The sequence below is a fragment of the Chiloscyllium plagiosum genome, chromosome 2, assembly GCF_004010195.1.
Source record: "Chiloscyllium plagiosum isolate BGI_BamShark_2017 chromosome 2, ASM401019v2, whole genome shotgun sequence".
NCBI lineage: Eukaryota > Metazoa > Chordata > Chondrichthyes > Orectolobiformes > Hemiscylliidae > Chiloscyllium > Chiloscyllium plagiosum.
The window spans coordinates 143,957,605-143,978,770 of record NC_057711.1 but is presented as its reverse complement, the minus strand read 5'-3'; the positions used below and the strand labels follow the sequence as shown (position 1 = coordinate 143,978,770).

General features: G+C 41.3%; 1 protein-coding gene across 2 annotated transcripts in view; it reads left to right on the top strand.

Annotated features, from left to right (window-relative positions):
• The window catches only part of LOC122564921 (inorganic pyrophosphatase-like), a 63,567-nt gene extending 42,842 nt beyond the window's left edge, over nt 1-20,725 (top strand). For both annotated transcript variants that reach the window (XM_043720405.1, XM_043720415.1), the window contains 5 exons: nt 1,739-1,866; nt 6,879-6,964; nt 9,920-9,989; nt 17,090-17,129; nt 20,327-20,725. In XM_043720405.1, the coding sequence (XP_043576340.1) occupies nt 1,739-1,866; nt 6,879-6,964; nt 9,920-9,989; nt 17,090-17,129; nt 20,327-20,355 (353 nt within the window). In that variant the 3' untranslated portion in view covers nt 20,356-20,725. The remainder of the gene's footprint in view (nt 1-1,738; nt 1,867-6,878; nt 6,965-9,919; nt 9,990-17,089; nt 17,130-20,326) is intronic.
• The last annotated feature ends 441 nt before the right edge of the window (nt 20,726-21,166 follow it).

Here is a 21,166-nt window from a genome sequence, read left to right as displayed (position 1 = left end):
TGTCCCAATACATGTGTGAATTTAACCGGAATGGAGGTGTTGCTTAGTCCCGTGTGAATCTTATTACACACCTCCCCGTGTGAATCTTCTTATCTGTATGTAACCAGAATGGAATGTGTTTTTTAGCCTTGCTCTGCTGTTCACATGAATGTTTATATCTGGAAAAGAGTATATCAGCTGGAAAAGTCTCCAGTTCGGTGAGTCTGCTCTGGGGTTACGTTTAACCGCCGAGCGTGTGTTGTTGGCAACCGCTCTACGAGAACTGACGGCTCCCAGTTTTTGTAACATGTAGAGTGAGTATAAGCCAGACCCGTTGTATGAAACCTTGTTGTGGCGACGCTGCGGGGAATAAAATGCCCATATTCTAGCAGACTCGCCTCTTGGTCGTTTGTTCTGTGTCAGACTACTCTCCTACGAACCTGACCTTGAGAATTTTTTAAAACAGGCATGGATTGGATAAATAGGCAAAGTCTTTTCCCTGGGGTCGGGGAGTCCAGAACTAGAGGGCATAGGTTTAGGGTGAGAGGAGAAAGATATAAAAGGAGCCTAAGGGGCAACTTTTTCACGCAGAGGGTGGTGCTTGGAAATGAGCTACTAGGGGAAGTGATGGAGGCTGGTACAATTACAGCATTTAAAAGGCATCTGGATGGATATATGAATAGAAAAGGTTTAGAGGGATATGGGCCAAGTGTCGGCAAATGGGACTAGATTAATTTAGGATATCTGGTCGGCATGGACGAGTTGGACTGAAGGGTCTTGTTTCCATGCTGTGCATCTCTATGACTCCAAGTGTAGGCATTACAGTCAACCCACGCTTCAAACGTTTGTCCGCAATTTCTCAATCGTGTTACAGAAAATTTGTGTTAATGAAACACACATTATAGCAGAACAACCTATAAATTAGAGCACAAACATTGGATGCTCCATCTTCCCCTAAAAAGCAGGCCCATTGTAATAGACATATGTCACATGGTGTTTGGCCCCTTTGTACTTCCAGTGGAGATATGTTTTAATAAACCTCTTCTGAATTTCTGGTGCAGGTGGGAGCTGAACCCAGGGTTTCTAGGTCAGAGGTAGGGAACCTACCATTGAGCCACAAGCACGCTTACCTTGTTACTAGGAATCTGGAAATCACAGTATGTGGAAGCTAGTCAGTATTGGGTGATTAATTTTGTTCTTATTTCCATTTGTAGGTGTGATCTCTACTTTTGTTTCAACAAATCGTAACCAACTATCAAATAACAATTCTGGATAGTAAATTTTTTAGAGGTTTATTAAAGCTATCCTTATTAAAGACAAGCTATCTTTAAACTAAGGACAATGCCTTCACACTTTCATTCTGTTGAAAGTGGAGATCATACGATTCACACTTTTTTATCTCTGGTCTGGTCAAGCACCAACTTGTAGAGATTGACTTGTAATTCTTTTTCTCGAGAGTATTCAACCTTGGAGAATCTGAATCAAGCTGCTGTTGATTTTATGATCAGCTCTAGCTGTTAAGTAAATTTGATTGGCACTTTCCTCTAAGAAACCATTTGGCCTCAGTATCTTTGACATGTAAACACTTGTGTTGCTTTATAAATGACCACTATTTTAATATTATCCAGAATGGGCCTTTCTTAATGAAAAAACTTGATGGATGCAAGCCACTTTCTCAGTAGCTATTGTTCTTGTTATTATGATGCATATGGAAATGTTGCTTTTATTGTGAATGATGTTTTTGACTTACAACCCACAGACATTGACGACGTCCGAAAATACAAACCAGGTTACTTGGAAGCCACGTTAACTTGGTTTAAATTGTACAAGGTTCCTGATGGGAAGCCAGAAAACCAGTTGGGTTTCAACGGAGAATTTAAAGACCGGGTATGCTATTCTGCTTTACCTTATACTGCATCAAAAAACATTTGCATTTTCTGCAATTCATGTGAATCTTTGAAGAGGCAAGGTGTTGACTGGGAAGCTGGTGGTGTTAAGATGGATACAATGGGAAGATTTATGAACCTATTGTTTGATCTCCGTGTTAACAGTGCTTATCTCTACTTCTGTTATGCTCCTGTGTAAGACATTCGTTCTACTGCAGAGACATTAACATCGCTCCAATTCCCTAAAAAGAAGAAAGCCTTGTGTTTATGTAGCACCTTTAACAACAGCAAGATGTCCTAGTCCTTTACAGCTAATGAGCTACTTTGGAATTGTAGTACCTGCCATAATATACTAATGACAGCAGTCAATTTATACACAGCAAGCTCCCAGAAAAGCAATGTACTCCACTTCAACAAAATGCATGTAAGCTTTTACTAACTTTCAGGGAGGTTTGCTCTGTGTGCTACTGTTGATGCTGCCCAATGTCTACTTAGCCTGTTAGTGGGACATGGACAAGTCACAATGGATTCTCTGGAATCTGCTGAGAGACCCAGGTGGGGTCTCAATTTAATGTCACATCTGAAAGACAGCACTTCCTCAGTATTACACTGAAGCTTCAGTTCAGATTTTTATCCTCATGTCATCGGGTGGAACTCAAAACACAACCTTCTGCCTCCAAAGTAGGAGTGTTATACGCTGAGGCACAGCTGATACACAACAGGGAAACTTGAAGTAGAATAAACAGAACTGAGTTAATTTATGATTTCTTTCTGCTTTATGAATTGATCATTATATTTTATGGTTGAATTTTTCATGCAAATTTTGATTTAATTTTTTTCCTCAAAATATATCATTTTGTTTTTATTTAAAATCCAACTCCAAACTGACACGTAATTTTCCCCTCCACCCTGTCTGGAGTGGAATCCACAGCCTAACTTGGTAATTTTCCCCATCGAATTGAAATTGTCAGGAATATCTATTATTCTTTCATTGTCTTTCAAGGTGTTAGGTTCAGACACCCTGCCTGAAAATTATGTTAAACTCCCCAAGTAACCATTAAGTTTTAACTCTAAAGCACATTTTGAAATAACACCTGTCGGTGTAAAGAAAACCAGAAAGTCTTGAGAAGTAAAAACCGAAAGAACTGTGGATGTTGTAAATCAGAAAGAGTTCTGAGGAAGGGTCACTGGACCCAAAACGTTAACTCTGATTTCTCTTCACAGATGTTGCCATACCTGCTGAGCTTTTCCAGCAGTCTTTAACAGTGTTTGTGCAAGTTTACATTTACCTATCAATAATATTTCTCCCCCTAGTATCTAAATAGTAAATCTTTTCTCTCCAGAGATCTAGAATTTTTCTACAAGTTGCAAAGGAAGTGCAGACTACCAGCTGTAGCAATAAGTCCTTACTTCACTTAATCGATTTAAAATTATTTTGTTTTTCGTTGTACATTGTTTCGCATTCTCACTGAATGTAGCAAGATTAACTTTACTGTTGTTTCCTGCCTAATCCAGCTTTTATACATCAGTCAACAGAGGTTCCTCAGAACTTAACACAGAATGATTCCTTTGCACCAAGTATCAAATGGTTCCCCTCGCCAGCTCTGTGCTTAATATTGAATCCTGAAAAAGGGTAATACCCAAAATGTTGACTTCTCCACCTCCTGATGCTGCCTGACTTGCTGTTTTCTTCCAGCCTCTTGCTTGTCTACTTTGGATTCCAACATCTGCAGTTTTTTTTGTCTCTAACATCACCTCTGGTAGCACTTGGCTCACACATCTTAAAATTTTCTCTCCCTCTCATAGAGTCATAGTGAAACATATGCCTCATACTGTTTAACATTTCCACCCTGGGAAAACGACTATGCCTACCCACCCTATCCATGCCTCTCGATTTTATGTATTTACATCAGCCTCTGAGTCTCTCGCAAAACAGTCTAAATTTGTCCAACTTCTCCTTCAATTGAGGCAACATCCTGGTAAACCTCTTTCGCACCCTTTCCAAACCCTCCACATCCTTCTTATAGTTTCACAGCCAGACCTGCACACAATACTCCAAATGTGGCCTACCTAAAGCTTTATACAGCTGCAGTATGACTTGCCAACTTTTATACTCCATGCCTCGACTAATAAAGGCACCTGTGCTGACACCTTCTTTGTCACCTTATCCACTGTCTTGCCACTTTCAGGGAGCTATGGACTTACATCTCAAGATCTCCCTAGATATTAATGCTCCTGCCATTTACTGTGTACCTTACATTTACATTTGACCTCCCAAAATGTATCACTTCACACTTGTCCAGATTAAACTCTATCTGCCATTCCTCTGCCCAACTTTCCAATTGAACTTTATCCTGCTGTACTCTTTGACAATCTTTCTCACTAACCACCAATTTTTGTGTCATCTTGCAAACTTACTAATCAGACTGCCTACGTTTTCATCTAGGTCATTTACAGAGGAACCTCGATTATCCGAATGAGATGGGTGGCGCTATTTTGTATGGATAATTGATTATTCGGTTAATTGATTTCCTCTGGGGCTCAGAGTTTTCTGTGAAGTCTGCTCCCCATTCAGGAGACTAAGCAGCAGCACACTGCCCTCGAGCCCCCACCCCAAACCCCACCTCCATCCCCTGCCTGCACCATCTGCTCCCACCCTGTCCCTCAAACCTTGGCTGCCCCCAACTCCATCCGCACAAAGCCATGCTGACTATCCCTAATAAGTCCATTCTTTTCCAAATGCAAGTAAATCCTGTCCCAAAGAATCTTCTCTAATAATTTCCTTACCGCTGATGTAACGTTTACCAGCCTATAGTTTTTGGGATTAGCCCGTTGCCCTCCTTAAACAAAGGAACTATATTGGCTGTTCTCCAGTCTCTTCTGGTATTTTGCCTGTGGCTAAGGAGGACGCAAAGATGTCTGTCAAGGTCGCAGAAATCTCCTCCCTGGCCTCACTCAGTATCCTGAAATCCTTAATTTTTTCTCCCACACCAAAAAATTCATGTTTTTAAAGGAGGCGTTTTAAGTAGACTTTCATGAGTAACTAAGCACAAGAGAAAAAAATAACACAACACACACATACACACAAATTAGGAATGAGAAGTAAAGCCAGAAAAGATAAGCTTTTGAAGTTGTACAGATCAGTCTGCCTGAGTCATTTGTGAAGAGTAAATAGTACATTGATGATAGCCGAAGAGTTATGTTCGAGAGTCTTAGCTTTTACAGTTAGTTTAAAACAACTTGTCCTATTTCTTGTTAATGATGGATTTACAGAGCAGAGCCGAGCAGAGGCTGATAGCCAGGTCTGAGCCCCTTGGGAATGGCCTCAACCGGGACCTTGGGTTCATGTCACATTACAGGTGACCCCACTGCAGTATATATATACTGCAGTGTATATATATATATATATATACACGCACACATGCGTGCACACACACACTCAGACTGTCTCTCATACACTCTCACATACACTCCCACACATACCCTCTCACAGACTTATACTCCTTTACACTCTCACTCGCACACATACACACACCCTCTCACAGACACTCATACCCTCCCTTCACACAACACACCCACATGCACACATACACATATAAGTTTGTGGGGTTAATTTGTACTTGCAGAATTGCATTTTACTTTGCTCAAAAACTGCATGAATCCATGTAAGATTCTGTAAGTCCGTTTTTTCGATGAGAATCAGTCTGACTATTGTGGCACAGACAGCCTCACACAGGGCAGCTCACACCTTCAATACCTGATCCGGGCCGCCATGACACCAATTGTTAAAGTGCACTTGAGAATGTAACTTTTTTAAAAAATGTTTTGCGATTTACATATGAAAGAACTGAAACCAACATGGTCATTCTAACAGATGAGAGACTTCACAAACAATCCAGGTATTTTTCAACATATCATTTCAGTTACATCACACTGAAAACTTTTGCTATAAATTCTGTGTCTTACAATCTTATTCTCCACAATCACCTGATGAAGGAGCAGCGCTGTGAAAGCTAGCGCTTCCACATAAACCTGTTGGACTATAACCTGGTATTGTGTGATTTTTAACTTTGTACGCCCCAGTCCAACACCGGCATCTCCAAATCATGACCATCATAGCACTCTAGCACTGAAACCCCCAGCTGGTACCCATGAATCTGTTCATTGGCACGCTTTTCCACACAAATCAGACTTACAGTTGGGATTTTAATTCTTTCTTTGTATATTTCTAGAAGCATGAACGCACAAAATTTCTGCAAAAGGTAGTGATCTACCATGGGTGAGGAGAATGGGTGGGTTGTGGAGAGAGAGCTAGACAGCCCACTCGATGTGGCTTTCTGTTATGCCACTGTCTCTGTTTGAAGTTTCCCTGCTATTCTAAAGGTGTGACATTCCATGGGTCCAACAAAACTGCAGTTTTGGTCTCCTTATTAAAGGAAGAATATGGTTGTGTGGAAACGGTTCTGGGAAGGTTTGCAAGGGTAAAAGCTGGAATGGACAATTGTCTAATGAGAATTTGGAAAGGCTGGCCTTGAATCGGTTGGCATTTAGAAGATTAAGAGGTGACTTGATTGAAGCATGCAAGATCCTGTGGGGCCTTGACAGGTCAGGCGTCAAAAGGACGTACTGTCCTGTGGAAGAAGCTAGAACCAGAGGGCCACTTTTGCAAAGTAAAGGGTCACTCATTAAAGGCAGCGATGAGGAGGATTTCCTTCTCCCAGATGGCCGTGAGTCTTTGGAATGCTTTTCCCGAAAAGGTGGTGGATGCAGAGTCCTTCGATTTTTTTTAAAGAAAGTGTAGATAGATTCTTGATAAACAAGGATATGAACGATGATGGGGGTATGCAGAAATGTCGAGTAATCAGATCAGCCATGAACTAACCGAACGCTGAAGCTGACTGGCTGACTCCTGCTCCTAATTTGTGTTAGTGTTTTCTTACCATTTTAAAGCAATTTTATTGATGATTTTGACGATATAGTGGATAAATATAATCCTTGTACTTTCATTTGTAGAATTTTGCTCTTGGAGTAATTAAGTCTACTCATCAATACTGGCAATCGTTAATCTGCAAGAAGACTGAAGGAGGTAGCATTAGTTGGTGAGTTTTAATTATGTTTAATTATAACAGTAGTAGAGTTCTGAACTTGTAAACTTTTAAAATTTACACAATTATGTGTAATGGTATACAGTGTATTCCATTTAGTTCATACATAAAATCCCTCTTTTCCAGAGATTAAATCAAACTTAATTAACTTATAGATGCTGGGATCTGTCTTTATTGCCATATTTGTAGGGAAAAACTGACTTGCTACATTTTACTGTGATCAGAATATAGATCTTGCTGTCATGAAGTAATTGACATAAGTAGCATAAACCCAGTTTAAGGGAAGAATAGATAAGGAGGGAGAATGGACAAGAAGGATATGATAGGGTCTGATGTACCAGCCATGGTGTGCTCAAGCCAGGCTGGGATGTTCTATTAATTCATGAATGTGGCCATTTCTGGCTAGGCAAACATTCTTTGCCCATCCCTATTATGATGAGCTGCCATTGTGAACCACTGCAGTCTTTTTTGGGTGTAAGAACACTTATCGTGCTGTTAAAAAAATGTTCCAAGGTCTTTGCACTGTCAATGAAAGAATGGCAATATAGTTGCAAATCAAAACAGGGTTTCCTTGGAGGGAACTTGCAGGTGATGGTGATTCAATGCATATATTGCCCATGTCCCTTTAGATGGTAGAGGTTACAGGTTTGAAAGGTACTGTCTGAAGAGTTTTGGTGAGTTACTGCATTGTGTTGATAAGATTGTAGATGCTGCTGCTGATGTATATTGAGGTGTCTGTCAAGTGATCTGCTTTGTTTTAGATGGTTCATTATTGTTGGAGCTGCACCATTCAGGCAAGTAGAAAATACTCTATCCCACTCCTGACTTGTGCCTTCTTGTGGATAGGCTTTGTGGCGTCAGGAGCTCAATAATTTGCCACACTATTTGTATGGCTATTTCAGTTCAGCAGTAACCCCCAGGATGTTGATAATGGTAGAATCAGCAATGGCAATGTAACAGGAACAATGGTTAGATTCTCTTTGCAGGGTGTCATTGATGGTCACTTTTGTTGTGAATGTTATTTGCCACTTATCAGCCTCATCCTGGATGTTGTCCAGATCTTACTGTCTATGATCACAAATTGCTTCAATATCTGAGCTGTCATGAATGATACTGAACATTGCATCTTCATCAGCAAACATCCCCAAATCTGACCTCATGATGGAGGATTGTCATTAACCAAGCAGCTGAAGGTGGTTGGGCCTTGAACATTACCCTGAGGTTCTCCTGCAGTGATGTCCTGGGATTAAGATGATTGTCTTCAAATAACTACTGCTATCTGCCTTTGTGCTAGATATGACTCCAACCAGCAGAGAGAGATTTCCTCTTGATTCCCATTGACTCCAGTATGCTTTTAGATACCATACTCAGTCAAATGTGACATGTAGTGTGGAGAGATTGTCTTCTGATCAAAGGCTAAACAGGTTTGGACTCTACTGACTGGAGTTTAGAAGAATGAGAGGTAATCCCTTTGAAACATATAGGATTGTTAAGCGATTTGACCGGATAAATGATGATAGATTGTTTCCCTCATGGGAGAGTCTAGGAAGAATTAAGGGGCACCAATTTCAGACTGAGATGGAGAGGAATTTCTTCTCACGAAGGTTGAGAGTCTTTGAAACCCATTGCCACAGAGAGCTGTAGGACCAAAGTCCTTGTGTATATATAATGCTGAGATAAATAGATTCTTGATCATTAAGGGACTCAAGAGTTATGGGGAAGAACAGGAAAGTGAACACAAAAAATATTGTAGCAGCCATGATCTTATTAGCAGGCTTGAAGGGCTGAATTGCTTACTCACGTTCCTATTATGGTCTGTCAAGCTGTGTCACCTTCACCTCCACTTTTTTGTCCATGTTGGGCCAAGGTGTAATAACTTCGGGAGCCAAGTGTCCCCAGCCAGATATATCCTTCCTTGAGAGGCAGGAAGGGTAAAGGGCGGCATGGTGGCTCAGTGGTTAGCACTACTGCCTCACAGTGCCAGGGACCCAGGTTCGATTCCCACCTCGGGCGACTGTCTATGTGGAGTTTGCACATTCTCCCTGTGTCTGCATGGGTTTCTTCCCACAATCCAATGATGTGCAGATCAGGTGAAATGGCCATGCTAAATTGCCCATAGTGTTAGGTGCATTAGTCAAGGGAATAGGTCTGGGTGGGTTACTCTTCAGAGGGTCGGTGTGGACTTGTTGGGCTGAACCAAAATTAGAGGTGGGAGTATGGAGCAATAACAAAAATTTACAAAAGAAACTTGCAAATTTCAATTAGAATTTTGACAGTCTATTTCTGCACTGAAAATTCTGTTCAATTCAATGTTACACCTTAGTTCCCAGCTCAATCCAGAACCAGCCTCTTGTGGCTTTTGTGTCTCTCAACTGTCCTTGGACATGGGGTTGACATGGTTATAATATTTTTTAGATCAGAGTGGTGCTGGAAAAGCACAGCAGGTCAGGCAGCATCCAAGGAGCAGGAAAATCGACGTTTCGGGCAAAAGCCCTTCATCAGATTTTCCTGCTCCTCAGATGCTGCCTGACCTGCTGTGCTTTTCCAGCACCACTCTGATCTAAACTCTGGTTTCCAGTATCTGCAGTCCTCACTTTTGCCTATGGTTATAATATTGGCCACTCGATGCTGGAGCGAAAAGCTGTGCAGGAATTATCACAGTTTTGTGGCTCCTGTTTCACTTATTTCACTTACTTTTATTTTCTGGTTTAATTTTCTTAAAGATGATTGAAAACATTCATTACTTGCTCAGAATATGATCCAAAACATTACAAATTGTTTAAATTACAAACCAATAGGAAGATACAATTTGTCACTGTCTTAAGAACTCTATGGTTTCTTGGAAAATTGATCATTTCTACTAATTTTTAAATAGTTATTACAAATTTGTAAATATTATTGTTTGAACATTTATGTAAATGTTGTAATTGTCTTTGTTTTTAACCTCAGCAAAAATGTGACAATCCACAATAGCCCTTTCTATTGTAGTCACAAAGAAGCAGAAACAATTGTACTTTCAGTAAGTATGAACCAGATTCAGAATACCCTAGTACAGTGATGCATGATAATAGATAAATTGCATGTTTTATTTCGAAAGACAGTGTCAGTGACATTCCACCCTGTGGACGTGTTTTTCATGAATAAGAGATAGGATGCATGGAGAACTAAACCAATCAACTTTGGCAGATGAATTTAGCCAAATTGAACTGTGCCAAGAAATGAGACATTAGCAACATCAAGGATGGGGCAAAGTCAGTTTGGTCCATCAAAATTGATGATGTATCCTTGTTTGTCCCCAATTTGCACATGGTCTGCGGTGGATCCATCGGTAAGGATCACAGAATATGTGCAGCAGGCCGAGGTCAGTGATGAAGATCTGAGGGCAACCAAATTTAATGCTCCATAATTCCTCCCAAAGTTGGTGGCCTTTGTGAAGTCAAGAAAGGCCAGTATCGAGGTTGATGCTGTTCTCTGTATTTTTCTTAAATTCTTCTTGCTTTGAAGGCCATGAAGACATCTCAACCTCTGTACTCAATGCGTTTACTGATGGAGCCAAATCTGCCAAACCACCCTGTCTATCTGTGACTCCTTTCAAGCAACTATTCTTCGCAGTATTTCTAAAACACTCTATTTTGAAATTCACATCTCCTTTTCTGAATCTCTCCATTGTGTCGCCATTCTTTGTAACTTTCTCAAGTCTTACAAATTTCTGAGAATTCTTGTCTTCCTTCAGTTCAGGCTTCATGCACATCCCTAATTTTAATCGTTTCTCCATTGGTAGCCTTCCATTGCCTAGAAAACCCTCCTGAAACATGTTGCCTCACCACCTCTCCCCATTCATTTAAAACCCCTCTTCTAAAGCTTACTTCTTTGACTGAGCTTTTAGTCACCTATCCTAATATTTCCTATGTGTCACATTTTGTTTACAGCTCTCTTGTGGAGCACAACACTATAACAATTATTTATTATGATTTAGTCATGTTTAGTTTGCAGATGACATCAATATTGGAACTGTAGTGGATAGCGAAGAAGGTTATCTCAGACTACAATGGGATCTTGATCTGATGGGCCAATGGGCTGAGGAATGGCAGATGGAGTTTAATTTCAATAAATGCGAGATGCTGCATTTTGGGAAAGCAAATCTTAGCAGGATTTATTCACTTAATGGTAAGGTCCTGGGGAGTGTTGCTGAACAAAGAGACCTTGGAGTGCAGGTTCATAGTTCCTTGAAAGTGGAGTCACAGGTAGATAGGATAGCGAAGAAGGCGTTTGGTATGCTTTCCTTTTTTGGTCAGAGCATTGAGTATAGTAGTTGAGAGGTCATGTTGCAGCTGTGCAGGACAAAAGTTCGGCCACTTTTGGAATATTGTATGCAATTTTGCTCTCCTTCCTATTGGAAGGATGCTGTGAAACTTGAAAGGGCTCAGAAAAGATTACAAGGATGTTGCCAGGGTTGGAGGATTTGATCTATAGGTAGAGGCTGAATAGGCTGGGTCTGTTTTCCCTCGATCGTTGGAGGCGAGGGGTGACCTTATAGAGGTTTATAAAATCATGAGGGGCATGGATAGGGTAAATAGACAAAGTCTTTTCCCTGAGATGGGGGAGTCCAGAACTAGACAGCATAGGTTTGGGGTGAGAGGGGAAAGATATAAAAGGGATCTAAGGGGCAACTTTTCGTGCAGATGGTGGTGCATGTGTGGAATGAGCTGCCAGAGGATGTGGTGGAGGCTGGTACAATTACAATATTTAAAAGGCATCTGGATGAGTATATGAATAAGAAGGTTTTAGAGGGATATGGGCTGGGTGCTGGTAAATGGGAGTAGATTAGATTAGGATATCTGTTTGGCATGGATGAATTGAACCGAAGGGTCTGTTTCTGTACTGTACATCTCTATGACTCTGTGTTACCAGTCACAAGTATTTCTCTCGCAGGTCTCTGATATCATCACAGCATATTCTCAAATGGCCTATTGTACATCTCACCAATCTTATTTACCATGTCATGTGCATTTGCATCCATCCACCCAGATTTCCTGTACAGGTCAGGATCATCAGGTTTAAATGTCTCAGACCGTGACCTCAGTAGAGATGGACCATCTTATAGTTCAGAGGAACAGGCAGCCAGTTCAGTGACCTTGAAAGTGAATTCAGTGTTGTATGGTACCTTGCTGTGCCAGGGTCAATGATATTTACCATGTCATGTGCATTTGCATCCATGCACTGTAAAATTAATTTATACCTTGTTACATTACTTCTTGGTTTGGTCTTGCTTGATACCTTGCTACTTGTTATTCTTGTGCAAGACACCTTAGCACCATATCTCGCTTACCATCCTCCATCAAGTCGTTTTAAACTTTTCCTAACAGTACTAGCAATGATCCACTGAGGAGTGTTTTAGCTGCAAGCTGTTCAGACTGTATTAATCCTAGAACCAATCAGAACATCACCGGAATTTAGAGAACCCCTCCTACACCATCCCTCCAGCCACAGGGGTAGCTGCTCAATCATTCTTTTGAAGAATTGAAAGAGCTTGGCATCCAAAGTAATCCAGAGATTAGTTATTTTCAAGATCCTTCTTACTAGTCTACTTCCTATCTCCTTACGATCTGATTTTAAGATCTCCTCTCATTTTCTGCTGTTGTCGATATAGACCCCAATCTCTGATGATTTGTCCTTCATCATCAGGAAGCCCTGATAATATGTCAAAGTAACATCATTGACCCTGGCACAGCAAGGTACCATACAACACTGAATTCACTTTCAAGGTCACTGAACTGGCTGCCTGTTCCTCTGAACTATAAGATGGTCCATCTTTACTGAGGTCACGGTCTGAGACATTTAAACCTGATGATCCTGACCTGTACAGGAAATCTGGGTGGTACCTGCGCAAAGCCGTCAGGGATGCCAAGAGACAACACCAGACTAAGCTGAAGCCCCAAACTAATCATATGAACACATGTTGACTGTGGCAAGGCTTTCACGATGTAACAGGCTACAAAGCAAAGTCGAGTCGAATCGCTGCAATGCATCCCTCCCTGATGAGGTCAATGCATTCTATGCTCGTTTGGAACAGAATGTCAGTGAAATGATGTCACCTGCCCTGACAGCCTCAGGTGCACCTTCACTCGCAGTCACCATTGCAGACGTCAGCTCGGCCTTCTTGAGAGTGAACCCACAGAAAGCAACAGGCCTGGATGGAGTCCCCAGCCGTGCAGTCAGATCCTGGCAGGAGTATTTGCAGACAACGTTAACCTCTTCCTACTAAAATGTGAGGTTCCCGTCTGCTTCAAGAAGACCACGATCATCCCAGTGCCTTAATGACTACCACCCCAGTTGCTCTGACATCCATCATTTTGAAGTGTTTCAAGAGGTTAATAATGAAATGCATCAACTCCAGCCTCCCAGACTGCCTTGATCTGCTACAATTCACCTACAATTCTGCTACAATTCCATGGCCCTACACTCATCCCAGGAACATCTGGATAGCAAGGACACCTAAATCAGACTCCACCTTCAACACCATAATTCCAACCAAACCCATTTTAAAACACCAAGACCTAGGACTTTACTTCTCCCTCTGCAACTGGATCTTCGAATTCCTTACGCACAGATCACGATCAGTAAGGATAGGTGACAATACCTCCTCCACAATAATCCTCTCAACATCAGTGCCCCACAAAGCTGCGTATTCAGCCCCTTACTATACTCCTTATGCACTTATGACTGTGTGGCTACATTCAGCTCTAACCCCATTTGCAAGTTTGCTGATGACACCACAGTAGTGATTCAAATCTTAAACAATGACAAGACAGAGTTCAGGAAAGAGATTGAGCTTAGTGGCATGCCGTAAAGGTAACAATTTCTCCCTCAATGTCTGCAAAATGAAGGAGCTGGTCATTGACTTCAGGAAGTAGAATGGAGGATATGGCCCTGTCTGTACCAATGGTGCTGAGGTAGAGGTGGTTGATACTTTCAAGTTTCTAGGAGTAAATATCACCACCAATCCGTCCTGGTCCATACACATCAATGCTGTGGTCAAGAAAACACAGTAACATCTCTGCTTCCTCAGGAGGCTAAGGAAATCTAGCGCGTCCACAATGACTCTTACCAATTTTTATAGATTCATCACAGAGAGCATCCTATCCATATGCATGGCATGGCAACTGCTGCACCCAAGACTGCAAGAGAATTGTGAATGCAGCCTATTCCATCATAAAAATTAGTCTTCCATCTTTGATTCATCTATAGTTCTCGCTGCCTCAGGAAGACAGCCAACATAATCAAAGGCCCCTCCCACCTTGGGTATACTCTCTTCCACCCTCTTCCATCAGGCGCAAGGTAAAAAAAGGGTTGATTACACGTACCAACAGATTCCAGAACAGCTTTTTTCCCCACTGTTATCAGACCTTTAAATGGACCTCTCATATATTAAGAGTTGATCTTTCTCTACACTTTCTCTGTAGCTGTAACACTATATTCTGCATTCTAATCTGTTACCTTAATATACTTATGTAAGGTATGATTTGCCTGGATAGCACACATTATTTTTCACTGCATCTCAGTTCATGTGGCAATAATAAACCAAATCAAATCTATTGCTTTCTCAAAGCGCCTCCTACCCACCATGTACGGATAAGCCATCTGTGGTGCTCTCCCCAAATGAACTATCCCTGTCATCTGTATTCTGAACTTTCAAACAAGATGTACTTGGAGTCTCCGGCAATCATGTCGGGCCCACCTTGATTGATTGGCAGTTACCTGATGTCTCTCTGCCTGCTCATTCAGCAATGTGCTATCCATGTCCCATTCAGCCTCACAACTGAACCACTGTAATTACTGCTGCTGTTGACAGTCCACTATCCAAAACTCAAGCTGCTTTAATTGATGCAGCTTTCTGCACATGTAGTTGTACAAAATCAGAGGGTACACGTTGCACATCCCATGGGTAGAAGTACCCTGTCACTCCACTATTTATTAGATCAACTATACTTAGCAGAAATAAGCTGAAGACTTATGGTAGTAAGTACTTATAGTCTTCCTGGAGGAAACACTTCTGGGGCTTGGAATCATCATCACCATAAGCCCAGTGAATTACTGCAGAATATTCTGTAGAATATGTATGTTGCAGTCAGTAGTGTTGGAGAGGATGTATATTGATTCCTATGCTGGAATAGCATTATGTTGTTTCCACAGCAACATGCAGGAGGTAGTGAGTGTTACATTACACTGCTGACTGATGACTTATAAATGGTGAGGAGGCTTTGATCAGTTAAGAAATGAAGTATTTGTCCATAGAGTCATTGCTCTGTTTCTTTAATCATGTTATTAATGTGGGTGGTCCAGTTAAAATCATTCCCAAAGTGAATCATGCTGATGTATTGCCTTGGCAATGGAAAGAAACCAAATATGATGTAAGGATGAGAGATTTCATATTTCTAATCTATAATATCTCATTCCTGGTCACACAAATTAGAGTTTATGCTGAGGCCTTCATAGTTAATTAAGGCTAAAACACATCCTGATGATTATACTGGGATTGCATCAGCAAGAAAACATTACAGCTGACTCCACCTACATTCAGTATGTAGGAGGAAGAATTTGACCGGACCACCCATGACCTCTCCTCTGGAGTGGGCAGTATCAACTTAGAAGGTCTCTTGCCACGTGTCCCTGAGATTAATTGTGTTGTAGGCCGAAGAGAAGCCGTAGCCCTACACGGCCATACAGGAAACTTTGCGTCTTGCCTTGGCAACTGTACATCTGCTCTGGCAAATTCCTGCTGACCTTGCAGTGGGAGTTTAACAGAGAGCCCATCTGCTTTCTTTAGCTCTGCTTGACTTGAAAATAGATCTTGATCACGAAAGCCTTCACATTACCTGGAAGCAAGCCAGCCCCATGATGGGTGTGGATTTTACTACCCAACCATGGGGCACATTTAGCTGGACTGATAAAGTCAGATCCGGATGGTTTATAGGTGCCTTCCCATTCTGGTAAATGTTGTGGACAGTTAATGTCTACATGAGGATTTCCTGCTGTTGTTGCTGCTAACAGCAGTGGGTGAGTTCTCAGAATGCAGAAAAGCCTTGTTGTCAGGTACTCACTGTCTGATTGAAGGATCAGAGACTGGGAAGCAGGCCTCCCATTTCTTTCTTCCAATGAGCCCACCCTCATTCTCACTCACCTGTCGATCATCCTTACTCACTTTGATGGATGTGCCATTGGTATCTGTCAGCACTCACCTGATAGTACTGTTTGGCCAACATCTCCAGGAAGTAAGATTCCCACCTCAAGTGACTCAGTGGTTAGCCCTGCTGCCTCGCAGCACCAGGGACCTGGGTTTGATTCCCACCTTGGGTGACAGTGTGTGTGGAGTTTGCACATTTTCCCCGTGTCTGCATGGGTTTCTTCTGGGTGCTCCAGTTTCCTCTCACAATCCAAAGATGTGCAGGTTAGGTGAATTGCCATGCTAAATTGACCATAGTGTTAGCTGCATTAGTCAGAGAGAAGTGGGTCTGGATGGGTCACTATTCGGAAGACCGGTGTGGACTTGTTGGGCCAAATGGCCTGTTTCCTACGCTGTACATAGTCTAGTACGTAATCTCGTAATCTGGTAAAGTCTCCGGGAACCCAGGCCACACTGGCACCTCTCAACCATGCATCCATCCCAGAAGGTGTGATGCAGGACTCTTGCTGGCTGTGCAGCTAGCTGACAAGACCTCCATTGTCTGGATTAAATTCTGCCGAATGAGTTTCTGAATCCTCACTGATTACAAGATACAAAACCAGAAAAGTGATCTTCACTTACCAGCTTATCCAGTAAATGTGTTTTACTCCTCCTAGACTGCACGCTACTCTAGTTCTTCTGACTTCACTCGTGTAGAGGGCACTAGAATTCATTGAAGTGGGATCATTTTGATTTGATTTGTTATTCATTCTTACAGACCTCATCCACCTTACACTTCTAGTTAGCCCTTCTTCCCAGCGACTCAAACAATGTATTTTTTTTCCACTAATCAGACAATAATAGCCAATACAAAACCAGTAATATTCAGTTGCAAAGTTACAGCTTTACTGGGTGAGTCGTACACAAGGGAAAGTTAATTATGCTTTGTTTTACAGGCACCAGGATGTGTCAAGCCAAACAGTATCCCAGACGAAGGTATGACGTTAGTGCAGTATTTTCAATGAGGTTACCTTGTGAACAAATGGATGCTGTTCTCCCTAATATTTTGAAATGGAAGGTTGATTCTTTTTGACATCACCATGACTTGGGGCAGTCACGTGTAAAACAGACAATAGTGATTTGGCAGCCAGTTTTACGTCTTTCCTAATTTTTATTTCCATTCAATTCAACCAATGAGCTGCTAACTGATTGCTCCCTAGTGCTGATATTTCTGTGTTCAAGGATTCTGCTACTTTCAAGGACTAAAGCCCAGGAACACTCAAGGACTCTGACTACCATGAATTTCTGGCTGCTGGGGTCTGTTCTGCATTCTCTAGACTGTTCCTCTCTAAATCGACTACAGCTAACCCTTTGCCCCAAGTAAAAATAACTCTCCCTCGCACTCAGCAAGTCCTGTAATTTGGAAACCCAATCAGGGCAGGACTTATACACTTAATGTTAAGATCCTGGGGAGTGTTGCTTAGAGTGCAGGTTCATAGCTCTTTGAAAGTAGAGACACAGGTAGATAGGATAGTGGAGGCGGCGTATGGTATGCTTTCCTGCATTGTTCAAAGCATCGAGTGTAGGAGTTGGGAGGTCATGTTGTGGCTGTACAGGACATTGACCATTTTTGGAATATTGCGTGCAATTCTATTGTCTCCCTGTTGTAGGAAGGATGGTGTGAAACTTGAAAGGGTTCAGGAAAGACTTACAATGATGTTGCTAGGGTTGGAAGGTTTGAGTTATAGGGAGAGGCTGAATAGGCTGGAGCTGTTTTCCCTTGTGCGTCAGAGTGACCTTATAGAGGTTTATAAAATCATGAGGGGCATGGATAGGATAAACAGATAAGGTCTTTCCTTTGGGGTCGGGGAGTCCAGCATTAGAGGGCATAGGTTTAGGGTAAGAGGGGAAAAATTTAAAAGGGACCTAAGGGCAACTTTTTCACGCAGAGGGTGGTGTGTGTATGGAATGAGCTGCCAGAGGAAGTGGTGGAGGCTGGCACAGATACAGCATTTAAAAGACATCTGGATGGGTAGATGAATAGGAAGGGTTTAGAGGGATATGGGTCAAGTGGTGGCAAATGGGACTAGATTGAGTTGGGATATCTGCTCGGCATTGACGAGTTGGACCGAAGGGTCTGTTTCCATGCTGTACATCTCTATGACTCTATGTCGTGACACCACCTCCAGTCATCTCTCTCTAATGAGAGAGCAGCCTTTATTCCCATCTTTCTCTCCCCCTCAATTTCTTTCGTTTCCCCCTCCCCCTCCCCCCCACATATATATCTTTCTCGCTGTTCCCTTCATTTCTTCTAATAATGTGCTTATTTGCTTGACCGTGTGTCTGCTGGTCCTCAGGCAAGTGGAAAAGGCAGCAACATCCAAGTTCAAGCAGGGTATTGGCAATACTGGTGGTGGCACAAAGCCAATGACTAATTCCGAAGGTGGGTGGAGATATGGCCACTGACCTGGAAACAGGCAACCTGGGCACTTCCTTTGCTGGGTTTCCATTATGGATACAGTTTGTTGGATAGGTAAGAGTTTTGATATTCTCAGGCTTTGGCAACGAGAGCTTTTCTTTTTAAGAGTTTCAAGGATCAGTGTTGGGACCACTATAGTTTTTGATGTATATTAATAGCTGGGATTTGAGTATGTATGGCATCATTGTAAAATTTGCAAATGACTCAAAACACAGAAATGCAAGAAAAGATAAAGAAGGCTTCCGGAGGGCATGGAGACAACTTGTGAACTTTTAGAGCACTTGGCAGAAGAAATTTAATACAAATGTAATGTGTTAAAAAGGTTGTGGGAACCTTGACTTTATAGAGTACAAGACCAAGAAAGTTATGCTAAATCTTGAGAGAAATGCTGATCAACTGCGGTATTGTAACTAATTCAGGGCAGCACACATTCTGAAGATGTCAAGGCTTTCAAGAGGTTGCAGAGACAAGAGTTGTTCTCAGTTGAGCAGAGAAGGTTAAGGAAGGATTCAATGCAGATGTTCAAAATCATGAGTGGTTTCCAGAAACGAAATGATCAGTGACCAGAAGAAACATATTTATGGTAATTGGCAAAAGATCAAGAGCGACACAAGTAAACAGTTTATTATGCATAGGGTTGTTTTGATCTGGAATGAAATTGTGGTGGAAGCAGATTCAATATTAACTTTTGAAAGAAAATTGGATAAATAAGTGAAGGAGAAGAATTCACAGGGCGATGGAGAAAGAGCAAGGAGATGGAACTAATTGGAAAGCTGTTTCAAAGAATTGGCACAGACACAATAGATCTTGCAGCTACCTCTGTGCTGTATCATTCTGTGACTCTTTGGTGGTCTTTTGAAAATTGAATAGCAAAATAACCTTTGGCCCATATATGTAATCAGGACCTTCTGATCTGTTTTGCTTATTTCCATATGAGGTCGATATTCATCAGTATCAGCAAAGTGAGGTTTAATTTTTAACGGTGAAAATGGAATACATCGTTTCAGCTGGATGGACTGAATATCATGGATTTTTATTTTTCCTTCAGATTTACACTTTGTGAATGAGGAAATGGGTGGAAGTATATTCTGATGTTGCATGTTTGTTCATGCTTTTGTTTACAGTAAAGTGTTTGCTTTATAATCTTCTCTCAACTACAGCTAGTGGTTCCAGTACTGCATGGTGTTGATAGAGGAAATGCACGAGACAGTTACTGCTTGAATCAGAGTGGATAGCCTTTGCCTCATTCTTAGTCAAGTCTTATGCTCCTTGGGCCTACCAATAACCTCATTACACTCCCTACCTCTTCCAGTTTGGAAACCTTTGAACTAAGACAGCGAAAGCCGTCTGTCCACCAAGCAACATTTTATGGAATTGAGATTTTAGAGTGAGTAATGTCAGTTGCACAGGTCAGATGTTGCAATATTGACTGCAAGATTTATAGAATGGCAGCAAAACAATTTGTAGAATGGTCTCTCATCAACTTTCCATTTTGTACAGTGGAGGAAATAAATGCCTTCATTTGATTATGTGCATTATGTGCAGAATAATAAAATATGCAATATTTCAGCTTTTCGGATATCATTTCATCCCTCAAGAAACAATGACGCTTCTGCAGTCCTTGAAAGACATCTGAAATTAATGCTAAATCCACCCCTCAGTACTTTGGGTGACAGAAGTGATCTTATATTGATCTCTCTCTCTCTTTCTCCAGTGAACAGGTGGTACTTTCTTGGCAAGTGAATGTTGGTCACACCACCACGTGACAGAGCCAATTCTGTTTTGCTTCTGAAAATTGAAAATCCGAATTGTCTAAAGTCAGCAATGCCTGAAACAGATCAGCGATATAGACCACAGAATTGTCAAGGGGAATCCCTGATCGGCAGTCACCCATTAATGAATGTTTGATGATTGAGCACTGCACCTGTACAAACGGTTCAGGGAGGTATTACCCAGTTTGTATGTGGATTCTATTTGTAATTAATTGATTTCATACAGTTTCATACGGCCAAACTGTGATGTAAAGTAATTATTTTTCTTGTGTTACTGGCCCTGCATTTCTCTGTGATAGTGTACATTGTAACTGATAATAAACATTTATTGATTTATTTTCCATATAGACCAAGCACATCTGTTTTATATCAGAACATAAAGAAGATTAAATTTTAGCTTTGAGTGATAATGTATAACAGGCAATATTACTTCAGTTAACTGTTCCATTAATATCAAGATAATGAAAGTTTGGGGAGATGTATAATGTGTAGGTGATCTACTATCATTAGAGATTATTCCATACACTGAAAGTATAATGATGATACAGGTGTAGCAAAATCTACATGAATCTTATATTAACTAAATCTTGTTCTTAATTGAACCTTCCTTCCGAAGAACTGTAGATCTAAATTTGCTGAAGCACTGATTAAATCACAAAATCAAAAGATTCTTTTGATCTGGTAACTTGACTAGCTCTCGAATTCTGTATCAAATGTCTAGAACTTAAAATATAAAAAATGTGTTTCTGTTGCACAACTGTGTACTTTTCAACAGGTTTTAA